At 37.3% G+C, this 19,644-nt stretch overlaps 1 protein-coding gene across 2 annotated transcripts in view; it reads left to right on the top strand.

The window, feature by feature from the left end:
- Positions 1–19,644, top strand: part of LOC127657238 (kinesin-like protein KIF26B) — a 124,170-nt gene that overhangs the window by 31,765 nt on the left and 72,761 nt on the right. For both annotated transcript variants that reach the window (XM_052145938.1, XM_052145937.1), the window contains exon 3: positions 11,901–12,494. In XM_052145938.1, the coding sequence (XP_052001898.1) occupies positions 11,901–12,494 (594 nt within the window). The remainder of the gene's footprint in view (positions 1–11,900; positions 12,495–19,644) is intronic.

Genomic DNA, 19,644 nt, shown 5'->3' with positions numbered 1-19,644 from the left:
CATTCAAACCATTACTCCCCTAGTATTTACATAGTATTTAAAGTTACAGTACTATAATTATATATAATATATTTTACCACAGTACTTTCTGGTACTTATAAGGGAATTTATGAGTTAGAATTATACTGTACTGCATTAAAAATACAGAGCATATTAGAGTATTACAGTGATGTTTATATCAGGTCTGAGATCAGTTTTAGAAAAGAAACACAACTGTAAACAACAACTATGAATGATCCTTTTGTCTAATAGATTTGTTTTGGCATGCTAAGATAGCATGCAGGTTATATACAATGCCATCAATGAGATGATATCATGCAATTGTTTGTGGATAACCAGTGACCGACTCTGGCCATGTTGCAAAACAATGACTTTGCAGAACTGATTAATGGATCATTCATCCATTAAAAGATTTGATTAAAAGGATTAAGTGTAAAGGTCTGTCTATTTCAATTAAGGATTATTTTATGTACTGTATTTGTGTAAGATCATTCTTCATTTACTGTATGTTTTGATTAAAACACAATATAAAACACAATATCCGATGTGTCGGTGTGTTTCTAGTCCATTGCCAACGACTTCCAAAGACACAAAGGCAGCTTAGAAATCTATGGAACAAGCAAGGCAGTCTATCTTCTGTTCCGTCTATGTAGCTCATGACTTTTGCCCCTTGCCCTCTATGTTTGGCCCTGTGGGATGGCCTAAATAGACGATGGTTAATTGATTCAGTCAGGGCTGCTGTTAGGAGTATTAATGACGTCAATGTTTTCACAAGCAGCCTGATAATAGCTGCCCTTCTCTTTGGTCCCTGCTAATGAAATGATGAATTGACTAGCAGACTTGTACAGGAAACCAGAGGCTCTGGATGCAGGCCTAACTTTGCTCATTTGAGTTGTCCTCTAAAGCGGGTAAACATGACATGAGACTAGTCCGGTGGCAGGGAGTAAATACTTCCAGTTAAAAGATAATAATCCAGACTCTTTTTGACTAATTTCATGGTCATTGAGGAATATGAACGAAGGGAAAAATCTACCTTTTTTAAGACCTGGATCCAGTTCTGTCATAATAAATGGTGATTTACCAATCAACACATTACTGATGTTCTCATCTGAAGTATTTGTTAAAGCAGAGCGCTGGACTTCAGGGCTTCAGTCCATATGGTGGTCCTAAGAGGTCTTTTTACTCTCTCTGAAATTCTCTGTCTCTTTTTGGCTGCAGGATCAATGGCTACATCCACTAGTGTGATTTAGCTTTTATGCATGTTTGGAACATTTCCTAATGTAATCTGAGTCTACTGTATATGCAATAATGGTGCTGTAAAGTGCTATAAGGAGTGAATACTGCTAAATGTTATGAATGCCTTGAATGAATGCATAGCCCTTGTCATCACTGTGCCCTTGTATAGCAGGTACGGCCGGTCGAGGATAGATAGGGCGGCGGCACCGGCCGAGGGGGTTAGCTCGCTGCCGATGCCGCCACGAAAGCAACAATAAAAGAGCAGACTACGCCGCCCTGTATTTAACAGGGAAATAATAACCCAAATCGAAAAGGGCACACAGGTTCGTTGTTTCAAGACAAGAGACGTGAATACCAAAGTACAAAATATTTTATTCATCTACAGATTAATCATAATGGGCACTGAATGCTCATTTAGTGCTTTAAAAGTGTATTACAATTATGAGTACCACAATCAGCTGTGTGGTTTGTAGTAGGCTTCACACACCCATACACCTATACACTGACGCAAAAGGCTGAGGCTTACCAGGAGCAGGAATGCTAGCCGGAGGCAGCAATTCCCCGATAAAGACACGTCACCCCCAAGTACACTCTCTCACACGCACATACACACAAACACATGTAAGTCCGTTGTAGACACACAGCACTCCACAGGTGAAAAGGGGCACTACCACCATTTAGCGCGGGGAACAGCTAGCCCCCTGCACTAGGCCTTCAGCTCCTGAAAACACAGAAGAGAAAATGAACTAAATACACTTCAACATACAACACATATGTCAGTGAAGGGCAGAGATAATGACAAATCACCATAACAGAACCAACTTCTCACAAACAATAACAAATTAAAATGGTTTCAATGAATACAAAACACCATTTCCAAACTCTGATGATCTCTGTGGCTCAGGATACACACAGAGGCGAATCTCACTTCTCTGTGAGAGAGGAAAAAGCACTTCTGAAGCCAGAGACAAAATGTATAAGAAAACAGAAAACAAAACAGCAGCGTAGTTCAGCCCTGCAGCTTCAATCCAGACAGACACCATCTGGTGAGCAGATTAGATCATCTATAGAAGAACAAACAATTAACATGAAACCCACACGAGTTTCACTCACCATCATATTTAAGGCATTCACTTACCAAAAGTGTTGAAGCTACAGCCATAATTACAGCTGCACACACACACACACACGGCTGTATGGAACAGCTGACTGAATGAAGGCAGCAATTGGCCAGCGGAGCTCGATACGAGCCTCGCGCAAACAAACGCTGAATCACATATAACGAAACTAACATTAACACAAGGTACCAGAGCCAGGCAGTTAGCCTGACGTTGAACATGAAAACAATCAATGACGACAACACATACCTATTGAGCGGAAACGCCCAATACCGGAGAAAAGGGGGAGGCCATTAGACCATGAACCGCATCTAGGCGGCACATAGCCGCCCTAATATACCCCACGAATGCACGCTGATAGGCTATAAACGAAACCACCGAATAAGGGACGGGATATAATAAAACACAGACAGATGCGCTGTTCTTATGCACGCCACATAATACAAAATCGCGTTAAAAAGTTCATATTATGCATAACCGGGCGAATCACGGTTACAAACAAATTACAACATTAGGAAGGGGGAAACTGCTACAAGACATTAGTCTGTCTCTCTACAATCCGCCACCCTATCTATCCTCGACCGGCCGTACATGCTACACTTGCAAGGCAGAACATTTTGAAACCAATTTCTGGAAACTCTAATGAAGGTCACAAAGTGTTCACCCTTTTCAGAACAATTTTAAGAGTTTTTAACAATGCTATTTCCTTAGCAGTTACTGTGCTTACTGAGTTAAAATTGAGTTTCAGCATTTTTGTTGCTTGGACCCCTAATAATGCATTCCGGTGCTTTGCACATTTCTGAAATTCAAAACTAGATATAAGTATTGTATTAACTGCAGAGCCACATGTGTCACTTATTCCTAATCCATAGTATATTTTTGGGCTCTCAAAAATAATGATTTTTACATGGCTGTTTTTATGTTCCTCATTTGTAAGTGTATGTGTATTGTAAATGTAAAATGTGAATAAATGAAAGTACATTTCTAGTTTCAATATTATTTGTACTTCAGACCTTTGTAAGAAAAACTAGCTTCATATCATGTGACCCACATTTGGTTTCCGACCATTAAAAATTGGTAAAATGTAACAGTTTATGGATGGAGCCATTTTGAGAGTCCCATATTGCTGGGATTTAACAAAATAGTGCCTTAAAAAATTAAAGGTGGGGTATGTGATTTTCTTTTTTGACCATTTTTTCAAAATAACTTGAAATCCTATTCCTAACCCACTTACTGGCCGTAAATTAGAAGCACTGAAATGAAAATTAAGCAATTTAATCATCTGTGGAACGGGCAGGACTCGAAAAACTCCAGCCGATCATTTTCAAGACCATCTAGAATCATTGGACAGAAAATGTGTCAATCAAACGGTCGTACCATGCCCCCCTCCCCCCACCACCCTGGCGCGCGTGTCCCGTTCGTCATCAGCTGCTTTCAGATGGAGCGGCATTTACTACACAGAGCTGTAGTTCATCACTGACAAGCTGGGCAATTTACCCTTCATTATCACGGCCCAGCTTGTTAGTGAACTACGGCTCTGTGTAGTATACGCCGCTTCATCTGAAAGCAGCTGATGGCGATTTACTAATCAATGAATGCACTTTATGTTATGTGCTTTACTGACGAGATGCGCATAACAATCTCATCTGATAACGTTATATCGGTCAGCCCTATATTTAGCCATAAACTTCGGTGACAACCAGGACGTCCAATATATTTTTATATATTTTATATTTATACAATATATATTTACATTTCAAAAACATCAATTTTCTAACAATACTAATGATTTATGTGACTGTTGAATGTTAATAATATCTGGTGCGACTTAACGCTGAATGTTGTGCCATGTTGACGGTCTTAGCAGGTAAATGGTGACGTCATGCAGAAACTCCAACCTATGCTAGCCTGGCTCGCTCTCGCGCATCTGAGTTTTCGCTAGTGCATGATTGCGCGTCCATGTTTTTCGAATGGGTGGAGTCAGGGCAGCGTTGGAGGAGAGAAGGTAGGACATTATGAGTTGTGTATTTTCAAAATCTGCCGGCCGTTTTGCAAATCACATACCCCACCTTTAAGATACAAAAGGTTGGTTCTGTACCAGAATCTAAAAGTATATTAAGAGATATGTAATTCATCTGGAGTTATAGACACATCAAACAGTGTTTCCCCCCATTTTTTGACTCACACCTTTGGCAAAGGGGTTGCCATATTTGTGTTGACAGATAACCTCAAAGTTTATGCATTGATACCCTGTAATGTTTGCTTACTGTTAGTGCCACTTGAAATTAATCATTTTAATTACTATTTATCATTATTTGTTCTGCAAATCTGTGATCGTATTCAAAAGAGGCAATAGCAGGCAACACTTTAAAAAAGGTAACAAAACATGTCATGTACAATTTTGTACAATTTAACCAGCCAAAAGTCAATGTGCTTTTTTTATCTATATATTTCAATAATTTAAATGATGTGAGCAATATTAATCGATTTGAAAATATAGTACATTCCTCTTGCATGTATATGCAAGATGCCTCGGGCCTAGGTCAGTGTTAAAGATGCTGGCTAGCACCCCTGGAGTCTGTGGGTTCAAATCCCAGGGCATGCAGGGAGTGACTCCAGTCAGGTGTCCTAAGCAACCAAATTGTCCCAGTTGCTAGGGAGGGTAGAGTCACAAAGGGTAACCTCATCTTCTGTTGAAATGTGAGTAATCAAATACTCATATTAATAAGTGAAATGCCTACAAGCAGCGCTTCCTACTCAAATAATCAGAAGTATTGCTTGATTTCCCCACAAGGCACTTTAATGGACTTACTGTATAAATAAATAATTTGCTTATTTTCTGGTTATCATGTTTGTTTGTAAATGTGAAACAGACATCTTTTATCCATCAGGACAAGTTGTTTTTTATTAAAAGGATTTAAATGATCTTTTTAGAGTTAAACTAATAAAAGGTCTGCTATTTTCAGTTAAATCTTCAAGTGGCAAAGCTTAGGATTTGATGTTTGGTTCCCCACCCTGAAAGCAGAAATATTTGCAGTGGCTTTGCATGAATTAAAGAAATGCAGGTTTCAACTGCCACAGCTAAAAAAGTAGAAACTTTAGATTTTCCAGAGTTTAAAAATGCTTCTTAAACCTTTTTTTAAACCAACATGGACAACATATTTGTTTTAAGACAGCCCGACATGAATCCAAAGACAACTGCCTATGCTAAACACTTTGGGAAGGCAAGTGTGTCTGTACCAACAGAACTTCCAGCGTGTGATTGATAGTTTCCTGTTGGCCAGGAAAGTGGAGGTCAATGTGTCAGTATGTTGTGGCGTCCTGAAATATATACCAGATAACATTTACCTGCCTTCTACAAATATTTACATCAATATATCTCTCATGAGCTTCAGTTCTAGATCCTGCACAGCTCCTTTAGTTGTAGATTTGGGAGACCGGGGCTAGTTGTCACTCTTATTATTTCAGTAAATATTTCTAATGGTAGGTTGCAATTTCTGCATAGCCTTAAAGCCTTGGCTAAATACAAAATGGAAAGGTAATGTTCAAAACTATCAAAACATTGTTTTGGCCAACATATATTGTAATTAATAAATAAAATAAACGTATGACATTAAAAAACCTGCCCCGACCTGACTTTCGTGAAAAAAACCTTTGTCCTTAGAACACATATAAACATTTAGGTAAAAATCTGCCTTCATAATATAGTTGATTCTTGTCTTAATGTACATAACCAATTCCAAAATAGTTGACACAGTATGATAAATGCTAATTAAAACAAAAATAATGATTTTCAAATTATATTCATCTTTTGCTAAACTGAAAACACTATAACTACACATTATATGATGTTTATGTGAATTTATTTTCTTTTATGTATATATAGTCATTTTTAATCAGATGATTGCAACATGATTGGAAAGAGGGTGTGTAAATTATAAGAGAATTTTAATTTTAGGGTGAACCATTCATTTAATAGTAAAAATATGAGCATTTCCACACACACAATGTGACGAGAACTTACAGGATTGGGACTAAACAGCTGTGTGGCCACAAGAAAGACATTTGTTAGTGAGGTTAATCGGAAAAAACAATTTCATTTTGCTAGGGAGCATAAAGATTTGACTGTGGAGGAATGGAAAAATGTCATGTGGTCTGATGAGTCTAGATTTACCCTATTCCAAAGCGATGGCCACGCCAGGGTAAGAAGGGAAGCACATGAAGAGATGCACCCGTCATGCATAGTGCCCACTGTACAAGCCTCTGGAGGCAGTGTTATGATCTGGGGTTGCTTCAATTGGTCAGATCTAGGCTCAGCAACATTATGCAGCAATAAAATGAAGTCAGCTGATCACCTGAATGTACTGAATGACCAGGTTATCCCATCAATGGAGTTTTTCTTCCCTGATGGCATGGACATATTTCAGGACGACAATGCCAAGATTCATTGGGCTCAAATTATGAAAGAGTGGTTCAGGGAGCACAAGGAATCATTTTCTCACATGAATTGGCCACCGCATGCAGATTCCTGACCTTAATCCCATTGAAAGTCTTTGGGATGTGCTGGAGAACACAGAGTGGTTCAACTCTCCCATTGTCAATACAAGATCTCGGCCAAAAATTAATACAACTCTGGATGGAAATAAATGTTGTGACGTTGCATAAGGTTTTCAAAACAATGCCACGACAAATGCGTGCCATAATCAACGTTAAATGTGGCCCAACTAAATATTTGAGTGCAACTTTTCTTTTGGCCAGGCAGTGAATTAATACTCATATACATGTGTGTGTATATATATATATATATATATATATATATATATATATATATATATATATATATATATTAAAAGACACTAAAAAAATACACACTAAATGAGACAGAGTTTGTTATTATGTGCCTTATGTGGGATTAGATTTCCTTTTCTTGGATATTGGTCAAAGATAAGTGTCTTAGATCTGGACTTTTACAGAGAGCCTTATGGTACAGTGCAGCCCTGTTAGCCTTAGATTATTATATTAGTGGGGAGTTAACAGTGGCGATCTACAGAGGTCACCACATGCAGCGTATGGGGCAGAGGGGATGCTGGCTGAGGAGCGGATGGGTACACAAAGCATCGTGTGTAAACTGAGATTCAGCTTCTAGATTTACACTGACAGCAGGAATGTGTGGTTTTAATCAGAACAGACCTCCAGTCTCTCTCCTTCAGTGAATGTGCTCATGCATGGTGCTTTGATTAGCTGGACCGATGCCCTGTACCGCCAGGGACAGCCTAGAGGGGCCAGGCAAAACCGCCAGGGAGGTAAAAGGTGCAATAAGGACACCATAAGGCCAGAGTAGCTGGATTGCACAGTTTTTCAGGCCCATTGCAGCCCAACTTGATGTGTCGTATATTTTCTTTTGCATTCAATATCATGCTGGGAACTGGAAATCCCCTGCCCAATTTCAGCAATACATTGATGCAACAAATATTATTCACATAATCCCAACATAACTGGATTAAGTGAACATAGATGGAATGTACACAATGAAATTAAGTTGAGAAAATTGTTAAAGAATTGCGTTGCATTAGCTAATTTTAAATGTTATTTGAGCAAGCAGTAAAAATAACGTTGAGTGAACACCATCCGTAAGAAGTCTGAATCCATTTGAACATTTCTTAGCAATGTGATCATATCACTTTTTGATAATTATGTTCTCATCTCAATTATGAATATATTAAGTTGATTTAAAGTGCAGTGGTTTAATATTTTCAGTTGAGCTGCTTTCCCTTTTTTAGTGTAAGGTTTACATGAAACTTACGGCCCTGATTTAATGGCAGGATAAATTGTGACAACTTACCCCATATGCTGTAGTGTGACAATATGAACCGCAGAAGGGGCGACTTTAACAGAACATTGTGTGTTCAATGAACTGTGTAATTTTTCCTGGGTAAGAACATTGAAAATGTAAAAAAAAAAAGAAAAAAATCTAATCACTTTTATTATCACTAAACCATGTACAGAAGTGCAACAGTGGGTAAAAGTCTTGGGTGCATTTCCGAGCAACATAGCAGTCATGACAGTGACAAGACATATACCAATTTACAATAAATATCAGATTTACACAACACAATTTACATATCTAATATGCACATAATTACACACAACACACTATACAAATAATAATATACAATGCACAGTATACAGTACACACAATATAGAATACACAGTATACAATAAAAATAGTATGTATGTATATAAAATATACAGTAGGTTGTATTGTGCTGTATTGACATTCAGGCTGTTGGTTGATAGTCAGTTGCCAGTGTGTTGTTAAGAGAGAATATAATTTATGACAGTCCAGTGTGAGAATAATAAGATTAATAAAGTACAGTGCTGATGAATATTGATCGTGAAAGATCAAGAGTTCAAAAGTCTGTTTTCTTGGGGGAAGAATCTGCCATGAAGTCGGCTTGTGCGGGTCCTGATGCTGCAATACCTCCTGCCTGATGGTAGCAGTGAGAGCAGCCCATGGCTCGGGTGGCTGGAGTCTCTGATGATCCTCCGAGCTTTTTTCACACACCGCCTGTTATATATGTCCTGGAGGGAGGGAAGCTCACCTCCAATGATGTGTCTGGCAGTTCGCACCACCCTTTGCAGGGCTGTTGCCATACCAGGCAGTGATGCAGCCAGTCAGGATGCTCTCTACAGTACTGGTGTAGAACCGTGTGAGGATGTGGTGGTTCATTCCAAACTCCTCAGTCATCTCAGGAAGAAGAGGCACTGGTGAGCCTTCTTCACAACAGCCTTAGTGTGGACGGACCATGTGAATTCCTCTGTGATGTAGACACAGAGGAACTTGAAGATGCTGACTTTCTTCACCGGTGCTCCATTGATGTTAATGGGGCTGTGTTCTCTGTCTTTTCCCTATTCAATGGCTTTTTTGAAGTCAAGACTTTAAAATATGTGACTATGGAGAAATGTACTTTCTAAAATAAACCATAACCTGAGAAATATTCTCTGGAGTAAATGGTAAGTGGTCTGCACTTATATAGCACCTTTAATAACCTTAGAGATTACCAAAGTGCATTACACTGTGTCCCATTCACCCATTCACACTCGTACACCAATGCAAGGTGCTAGCCTGCCATTGGGAGCAACTTGGGGTTCAGTGTCTTGCCCAAGGACACTTCCGCATGTGGAGTTGTGTGGGCCGGGAATCGAACCGCTAACCCTGCAATTAGCGGCCGACCCGCTTTAGGGCCAGTGGTGGCTCAGTGGTTAAGGCTCTGGGTTACTGACTGAAAGGTCGGGGGTTCAAACACCGCCAAGATACCACTGTTGGGCCCTTGAGCAAGGCCCTTGACCCTATCTGCTCCAGGGGTGCTGTTTCATGGCTGACCCTGCGCTCTGACCCCAGCTTAGTTGAGATATGCGAAAAACAACTACATTTCATTGGTTCTGTACCTGTACTCTGCACAATGACAATAAAGTTGAATCTTAATCTCTACCACCTGAGTCACAGCTGCCCCTAGTAAAAAGTGTGACAACTATCCCCGGTCTCATATCCAAATGTTGAACCTACCTTTATTGACATGCTATTGTTGCAGCTTATATGAGCTAGTTGCATATGACGGCCATGTTTGATTTCCAGTTTATTGACCACACTGGTCATATCCACTTTTGGTTTCGCAGGGCACCAGTCCAGAGACTGCTGAAAATGGCATTTTATGTGATGTGTTTACAGAAAAGGAAATGAAAATGCATTGTTGTGTCGCAATGAAGAAAAGAGGCCGATCTCATGCACAGTTTGTTTATTTTTTACTGTATTTTCGGCCACAGCGTACAGCCTGTAACTGTTTGAGAGAACCACACTTGAAACTGCGGTAAACCTCTCCTGCCCACAGTCTCCCCCTTGCACACAGTGGGAAAGCGTCTCCACACACACACTGTACACAAAACATTCAGAAACAGTTCTCAATTCAAGACATTACAACCCATTCAAATGAATAACACAACAAATTTCTCTTAATAGTAAGAATATAACAATAAGCCTTTCAACACGTTACAGTATACAAACAATGAGCATACATGATGTCATAGAAATCCTCTGCTGGACAACAACTAATACTTTATACAGTTGCAATTTCTGTTAACGCCTTATTTCTGATTACAGATATACAACTATATTCACTTTTTAGTAACACTTTAAAATAAGGTTCAATTTGCAAATATTGTTTAATACATTCAATATAATGGACTTACAATTATAATTTTTTTACATCATTATTCTGGTTAATGTTTAATTTAAATATACTATTGTTCATTGTTAATTACTGTGCATGCACAGTAATGTCCTCGGGGACAAAAATGTTATTCCCACTATGAGTGGAATAACATTTTAATCTGGTGTTACGATCAATTTAAGACCAAAGTCTGAACACACTTCTATTTTGGCTGATGAATCCTTCGTTGTAGCAGAGGTATTTTGTACAGAGCAGCTTTTAATTCACTCTCTTGAAAAAAGCAATTGACATATGGAATACACCAGAATGAAGGATTAAGTATATTAACTTTAGGTTGTCCACTTATTCCTAGAAAAGTGTGCATCTCTGTCCCGGCATGATGAAAGGGTGATGTCATTCACCCATATCGTAAAAAATCTAATGAAACCTTTCCCACATCTTCACACTGTCCTGTGAGCATGTGCCAAAGCGTAATTATGATGTACATCTCGTGGAATTCAGCAGCACATGGCGTGATGATGCGATGAAACCAGATAATTGGCAGCGTTATGCTAATGGAGAGTTGTTGAAAAGATTCAAACCAAATCCAGAGCGACAAAGCGTGAGAACTCAGGTGTTATTTGCATTATAACTGTAATTCGTCTTTAAAGGGCTAGTTCACCCAAAATGAACATTCGGTAATGATTTACTCACCCTCATGGTGTTCTAAATCATTATGACTTTCTTTCTTCTGTGGAACACCGATGGAGATGTTTGGCAGAATGTTAGCCTTGTTCACCATTCACTTCCATTGACTGTTTTTAGTACATTCTGTACATTTGAGACTAATTTGATTTACATTTTTCCACACAATGAAAGTGAATGTTGACTGAGACAAAAAATTACCTAACATTTTTCTCATTATCTATCCTAGTTTACATGTATTTTTTCCCCAAAATTTTAGGAGAAACATCTGACAAATTTGATACTTAACTAAAAAAATATATATATTTTTTGTATATAATGAAAGTGAATGGTGACTGAGACTAAATATAAAATAACATGCATTTCTTTGTCTACCCCAGTGTCTATTGGTATTTCTCTCAAATAATTTAGGAGAGACATCCTGGAAAAATTTGATACTTAAATTAAACCTAACTGAGAACTCCATTAAGTCTCCAATTTCCTCTGGGTATCTCCTCTTTATCTCATGATCACTCGTGATCACTCAGACAATGTAAACCCATAACAGCATTTATATAAAGATGTTAACCTCTGATATTTTATTCTCATTTTATTCTTTTAATCTCTGTCTCTCTCTCTCGCTCTCTCCCCATAGGATCCATCATTCTCCCTGCTCCTCCATGATAAGCTGCAGGTGTCCAACAGTACCCGCAAGGCGTGGAACGAGCGTGACGGCCGCTGTGACGTTTGTGCCACCCACCTTAGTCAACTGAAGCAGGAGGCTGTCCACATGGTGCTGAGCCTGGAGCAGTGTGACTTATCTCCTGGCTCCCCTCCATCTCTGGCCTCCCTGGTAAGTTCCCGCAGCATCCTCCAAGGTCCCACGCCACCTCGAGACTGGGCGTACCTGCCTGCAGGGTACCATTCATCAGCTTCCTCCACCTCTGCTACCAATCCTGCCACAACCGCCAGTTCTACCCTAACAACCACCAATGGAAGCAACAGTAGCAGCCCTCACCACCCAGTTTACCCCAAACATGGATCCAAACCAAATAGTTTGGGGGTGAGCAGTGGGATGGACAAGAAAAACAGCTCCCAGTGTAATGCAGGAAAGGTGACGGCATCACCACATCCCCACCTGCCCAGCAGCCCCAATAACAGCAATGGAACTTTGAGTTCAATCCTGGAGGGCACCTGGACATCTGGGCACGTGTCAAGAGCCAATGGAGTCACACTTTATCCTTATCAGGTAGGCACACCTATTTATCCTATTAAATCGTTGAGCCTAGTTCTAGAGCTTCTTCACTTCTTCTACTATCTAGGGTAGAGGAATCTCTTAAATGGATAGATCTCAAAAAAAAAATAAAAAATAAAATAAAAATGTTAGCCTCAGTCACCATTCACTTTAATTGTATGGGGTAAAAAAAATGCAGTGAGAGAGAATGGTGACTGAGATTAGCATTCTGCCTTTTATCGTTTTTTGGGTCAATGAAATAATGAAGTCTGTTTTGTATTTTCTTTGTATTTGTTTATTTAAATATACTTAAAAAATGCAATTCACACAAAACAATTGCTTAAAAACACTTTATAAGTGTTTATATGAGTTAAATATAATTTTTATATTTTTTTCTGGGGCTTAAAGGGGAAATAATAGTCTAAGTGGTGCAACCGTCTGGAGACAGAAAATAAATGAAACAAAGTTTAATTAAAAGCTGAAATCCTTGAGAAAATTTTTTTTGGCATAAGTAGTTTGATATAATATAATATTATATATATATATATTGTATTATTATAATAGTATACTATTTTATTATTCATTAACAAACACTCACGAGTATTCAAGGTGCATGGAAAATATTTTAATACATTTTGCTTCATAGTTACACAACTTTGAAATTTTAAAAGTCAATAAAATATTATTATAATTTTTTTAAATGTATGAAGCCATCAGAACAAAAAGATTACCTTTCTACAAACTTGACACATGTTTCAATCATGATTATTTTAATCATGATTTATTTGAAAGACAAATTTGTATTTGTCTTGGACAAACATCCTAACTTTTCTTGAATCCAAATATATCTAGTAACCCCCCTTCTGATAAAATCACCCTTTTTTACACTATCTGCAACACTTTTCATGAGGAGGTCAAAGTGTTGAATGGTGCTTGCGTTGAGCGGTGCATTGAAGTCCTGGTGCGAGACGTGTAAAAGTGCCTTTAGTGTTTTTATTCTTGGCCGGTGTCCCTTTAGGAAGAAGTACCACCTGATGGAATGAGAATTTTCGCACATTGTGTTTCATGTTGTAATCTGATGATAGAATCCTTTGGGAGTCCCTCTGGGCATAATGTGCACTGGTAATGCATGGGGTGAAAGGAATTACATTTTATATAGACTGCATGGGATCAAGGAAACCCTCTGAGGAAATTCAATTTGATTCATTTGTCTGGATAAAACCCTTTTACTTTTAGTCTATTGTGCTTGTGCAATTTGACATACATTTTTGTTTTGTTTTTCACCCTGTATAATAGGAAGGTATATAGATTTTTTCACTTGAGACCAAACTATTTAAATCAGGCAGAGAGGTGAGTTACGTTGCGTCCACTTGAGACCTAATGCCTTGATATTTCCCACAGAGAATCAATGCTAATGCTATATTATCAACCAATGTAAGCAAATCATATTTGAACAAAACACTTAAAGAGGTCAAGTTTATTTACCCTGAAGTCTTGGCATATTTTCTCTGTCTGCAGCATTTATTGGAGAAGAACTTCCTGCAAACTGAATTTAGGCACTCACAATTCTTTTTTAGGAAAGCTTAACTGAATTAAAGGTGAAACAAATGTGAAATTCTCTCATTATTAACTTACCCTGATGCCATCCCAGATGTGTATGACTGTCTTTCTTCAGCTGAACACAAATTAAGAGGATCCATTTTATATTAAGTGGCCTTAACTACTATGTACTTAATTGATACAATGCACTTATTGTGTACATACATGTTGTTGCATTGTAATTACATTTAAAATACCTGTATTTAATTACATTTTTAGTAATTCTGTTACTTTTATGCTGCTTAAATGTGACTTTTGGACCGTCAAAGTGCTGGCACCCGCGTACTTGCATTATAAGGACTTGACAGAGCTTCTAAAAGCCTTAATTTGTGTTCTGCTGAAGAAAGACAGTCATACACATTTGGGATGGCATCAGGGTAAATTAATAGTGAGAGAATTTACATTTTTGGGTGAACTATTTCTTTAAGCCACAACAGGTGGTTTAGATTTCCATTAGATAAAAGCGATGTCATCTCTGGAGTCTCACTTTCTTATCAGACAGCGTTAAACTCTATTAAACACAAAGGAATGTTCTATAGCAGACTTTAGATAATGCAACTAAATTATTAATTAATTAACGTGAATTGTATTGTTCAACCATATAATCAGCTGCTATGTGGAGAACCTTGAGAACCATGGAAATAATGCTTCTCATTTGAATCCCACAGCAGTTTCCCAGAAGGCACCTCAGACTGAACAAGTTCTTGCATTTAAAAAAATCCTAGATTCAGCCCAACGAATGAAAAAGAACGCAGGTGTCATGATACACAATTTTTAAAAGTTGTTTCTCTTTTAAATCGACTCTTTAAATGCAGTACTCATATGCGAGATGCTGAAAAAAAGAGGGTGGCACAATGTTGAAATACGACCATCTAGCGCATGTTTTCACAGAGAACCAATTTGTTTTAATCTAAATGATTTGGTATGAAATGTAAGATTAATGATTAAGTGTCTTTGAAGTCCATCCTGAATTGAATGTGAAAGAGCACCTAGATGCAATGTCCTTTGTTATTTGGCTGATAAAGTCTTTTGTAAGCATTCATTTATTGTCTGTTTATTCCATTTTAAAAGAGTGTAGTCCATCCTCTGACTAAGATGATGCATATCTAATGTTAGCTTGTTAAACAAATTAGTTGATACGCGAATAAGTACAAAGAGATTCGTAGCACACATGAATACTGGTTGAAATATCTCATTTTACATACAGTACATACAAAGAACTATATCCTGCCAATCATTTTTAGGGCAGAGTTAAAATATATTTAAATTATTGGGTGTGGATAAAAATATAGATTTCCCAATGCATCGCGATCTTCACTTGAACAATCTCGATATCGATCCTTAATTCCCAAGATTGACCTTTTACTCTTTGTGCAACCCTCCACTACAGTGAGAGGAAATTACTCACATTTGCAATCAAATTTCATGCTATGCTACTAAAATGTATATATTTGGAAACTGATTGGTCAATTTTTACATTTCACTAACAATTATTGTGTAGTATAGTCATTTTGAGAGATGTGCCCAAAGAAGAGATCCACCATTTTGTCTTTGAATATAGTCTATTTTAATAACCTTTCTGTTCTTTACAGTCAGTTGCTGATCAAAAACAACACAAAATAAACATTTAATTCTAATCATGCATGGCACAGATGAGATAAAGCCATTCGAGTCTCTCTCATTAAGATGCGGTTAAGAAATGCCGGTTTTGTTAAAGAGACAGTATCAGTTTTAACGTCTTTTCAACAAATCGATGTAAATACTTGTAAATAGTAAAATGTATGCAATTAAACAATAAACATGTAACAAAAAATAATTGCATTTTGAATTAAATTAAATTTAATATCTTATTTATGTACTGAATACATGAATTTGTTCATTTTTAAAAGCCATAATGTGACCAAAATTATGAAAAGCAAAGAAAATATAATTAGTATAATGTATATTTTCGTAATGTACCTAGTTAGAAGGTCCACTGTATAATTAACAGCATTAGCTGAGAGAAAATGTATTTCATATGTAAACAAAGCATACATTATACGTGAAATGTACCCATATGAATCAATATCGAATTGAATCTAATTGAGTTCATATGGAGTGTCATATGACTTGGTGACAAAACCACTAAGAAACTGGATCCTATTTTGAATCTACTGTACAGTACCTTAAATAGAGCTGTTTATAGGTGTAGACATAAACAGGAAAGAATGTTTAGTTGGCTGTATTTGTAAATGTGACATCATGATCTGCCTTAATCTAAGTGGTTGAGTTGAGTACCGGTAGGTAAAATTTAAAATGCCTCCTTGATTGAATTTAAAGAATCAAGTTAAGATTACATGTACGTAGATAACAGGAATGTTTTGGAATTGTGTCCTTTCACTGAACTTGTATACGGAAACAAAGACACTTTTGTGTGATGCTGATCTATCTGACTAGTTACTATAATTACAGGTCATGAGATTGACCTGGACATGATCTTGTAAGTGGTGTTAGATTCATACAATCTAACTTCTGTCATACAATCAAACTATACAAGAAAACATTTTCTGTTTTGAATAATTGCATAGTTGTTCATAAATGTGGTGCAATATTGAGATGACATCTACAGGGCCATTTATACCAAATGCTTTTTTCTCATCTGCTCCATTTTTACAATATTTTTTCTATGTAAACATGAACTAGACATTAAGGCTACAAATGTCCAAAATTAATAATAGCCTAGATGTAGTTTTTTTGTGCACCCAAATTTCCAATAATAACCATAAACATTTTGATTTGTTGCATAATTTGGGACTTTTAATTTTAACCACTAATAGTTCTAACCATAACTAATATTGGTATTATATTAATTCATTTTCTGTTATAGCATAAATTTGACTTGAATTGACTTTTTGTAGTATACTACCACCATTGCCAAGAAACTAAATAAAGCAATACACTTTTAGATAAATTAGAATTACAACCTTAAAGCAAATTACAAACACAAATTAGAGTCCCCACGAATGCCAGGATAGAGTGGAGAGAAATAGTATCAAGGAGGAAAATAAGGATGGAGTGAAAGGAAATATATTAAATGGAGAGATCAATAACATATAAGATTAAGATCCTAAAATTTGACACAGATGGGAACTGGTTAAGAAGTAATTATATACTATTCAATGATGGCAGTTCTTTCTGTTTGACAGAAATGTAATAAGCAATGATACTGCCATACAAAGGCAAAATGCAAAATTGAGTTCTGACTGAAACAGGTCTCTTATGATTTGTCCGGTGACAGATGAGTTTGTCTCATCTGCTGAAATTCAGAGAAAGCATTGTGTGAAAATGCAGTAACAACAAAATCCACATAAAAATAGTTAAAGCCTTTTTTCTCAGTTTCAATGTTAGTTAATGAGTATGGCCTTTGTGGATGGATGGATGGATGGATGGATGGATAAGTAATGCCATGTAAGCACCAAGGGTTATTTTCATGGCAAAATAGAGCAGTTTAAAAAGCAATGACAAGTCATAAACAAAAAAACTATAACAGCAGAGTAAACAGATGCATAAGAGATGTAAGCTGCGTGGAGACAGAATCTCTCATCAGAACAGAAGCACACGTCCCACACGTGCGGGACAAGTTTTGATTGCTGAGTGCAAGTGTAGGCGGAATGATGTGTGCGCGGGAACGGGAGAAAGAAATGATCTTTAAAATAATAAATACATTTATTTAATGTATTTAAGGTACAGAGTGTTATTTGTGTTATCCGTGCTATTGCGCAAGAAATTTATAATTTATAACTTTATAATTCAGGTCCAGTACTTCATGAACACCCGCAGCACGATTTTGGGTAGGTAAGATTCACGTTTGGTTGGGCTGAGCCCACCCCTGCCCATGCCTACATCCGGCCCCATATGCAAGTATTTAACTATATATACATACACTGGCTGCAAAACGTTTGGAATAATGTACAGATTTTGCAGTTTTGGAAGGAAATTGGTACTTTAATTCACCAAAGTGGCATTCAACTGATCACAATGTATATTCAGGACATTACTGATGTAAATAACAGCACCATCACTATTTGAAAAAAATATATTTTATCAAATCTAGACAGGCCCCATTTCCAGCAGCTATCACTCCAACACCTTATCATTGAGTAATCATGCTAAATTGCTAATTTGACACTATAAATTCCCTTGCCATTATATCAAACACAGTTGAAAGCTATTTTGTTTGTTAAATGAAGCTTAACATTGTCTTTGTGTTTGTTTTTGAGTTGCCACAGTATGCAATAGACTGGCATGTCTTCAGGTCAATATTAAGTCAAAAATGGCAACAAATAAAACAGAAAAAACAGAAACAGCTTTCTATAGAAACTCGTCAGTCAATCATTGTTTTGAGTAATGAAGGCTATACAGTGCTTGAAATAGCCCAAAAACCCCCCAGAAGATTTCATACAAAGGTGTACACTACGGTCTTCAAAGATAAAGGACAACTGGCTCTAACAAGGACAGAAAGAGATGTGGAAGGCCAGATGTACAACTAAACAAGAGGTTAAGTTCATCAGAATCTCTAGTTTGAGAAATAGACACCTCACATGTCCTCAGCTGACAGCTTCATTGAATTCTACCCGCTCAACACCAGTTTCATGTACAACAGTAAAGAGAAGACTCAGGAGGCCTTATGGGAAGAATTGCAAAGAAAAAGCCACTTTTGAAACAGAAAAACCAAACGAAAAAGTTGGAGTGGGCAAAGAAACAGACATTGGACAACAGATAATTGGAAAAGAGTGTTATGGATCTTAAACCCATTGAGCTTCTGTGGGATCAGCTAGACTGTAAGGTGCGTGAGAAGTCCCGACAAGACAGCCATATCTATGGCAAGTGCTACAGGAAGTGTGGGGTGAAATGTTACCCGAGTATCTGGACAAACTGACAGCTGGAATGCGGAGGATCTGCAAAGCTGTCATTGCTGCACATGGAGGATTGTTTGATGAGAACACTTTTGAAGTAGTTTAAAAAATGTTTTTAATTGTAATAGTCATTTTTCATGTTATTAATATCCTGATTATACATTGTGATCAGTTGAATGCCACTTTGGTGAATAAAAGTACCAATTTCTTTCCATAAGAGCAAAATCTGTACATTATTCCAAACATTTGGCCACCAGTGTATGTAATTTCACCTTTATTGTTGAGGAATAAACAAAATAAGCAAAATAAAAATACACTATTGGCAACTATCAATGCCTATTAATCGATAAAACTTCGTCTACCTCAACTCGAGACACATTGATTCTGGCACAACTAATACTAATACAATATTTAATTCTTATGGTCAAAGTTTTGGTTGGTCAAACATTGATTGTGCCACTTGATGCAGTCATTTAGTCAGAAGATGTGCCACACCTTTAACCGCAGTCTAATTACATCTTTCTTTCAAAATTCTCTCTGTATTTGGCTTCTCAGATCTCACTTGTTCGTTCTGTTCTTTTCCGTGACCTGATGTCTGTATCTTTCTCCTGATCTCAATGAGTCTCCTGTGCCATGCTTTCTTTCTCTGTTTACTTTGTCTAAGCTCTGTT

The sequence above is a fragment of the Xyrauchen texanus genome, chromosome 16, assembly GCF_025860055.1.
Source record: "Xyrauchen texanus isolate HMW12.3.18 chromosome 16, RBS_HiC_50CHRs, whole genome shotgun sequence".
NCBI classification, from domain to species: Eukaryota; Metazoa; Chordata; class Actinopteri; order Cypriniformes; family Catostomidae; genus Xyrauchen; species Xyrauchen texanus.
The sequence above is the reverse complement of the archived record's forward strand: the minus strand, read 5'-3'. Positions and strand labels throughout refer to the sequence as shown.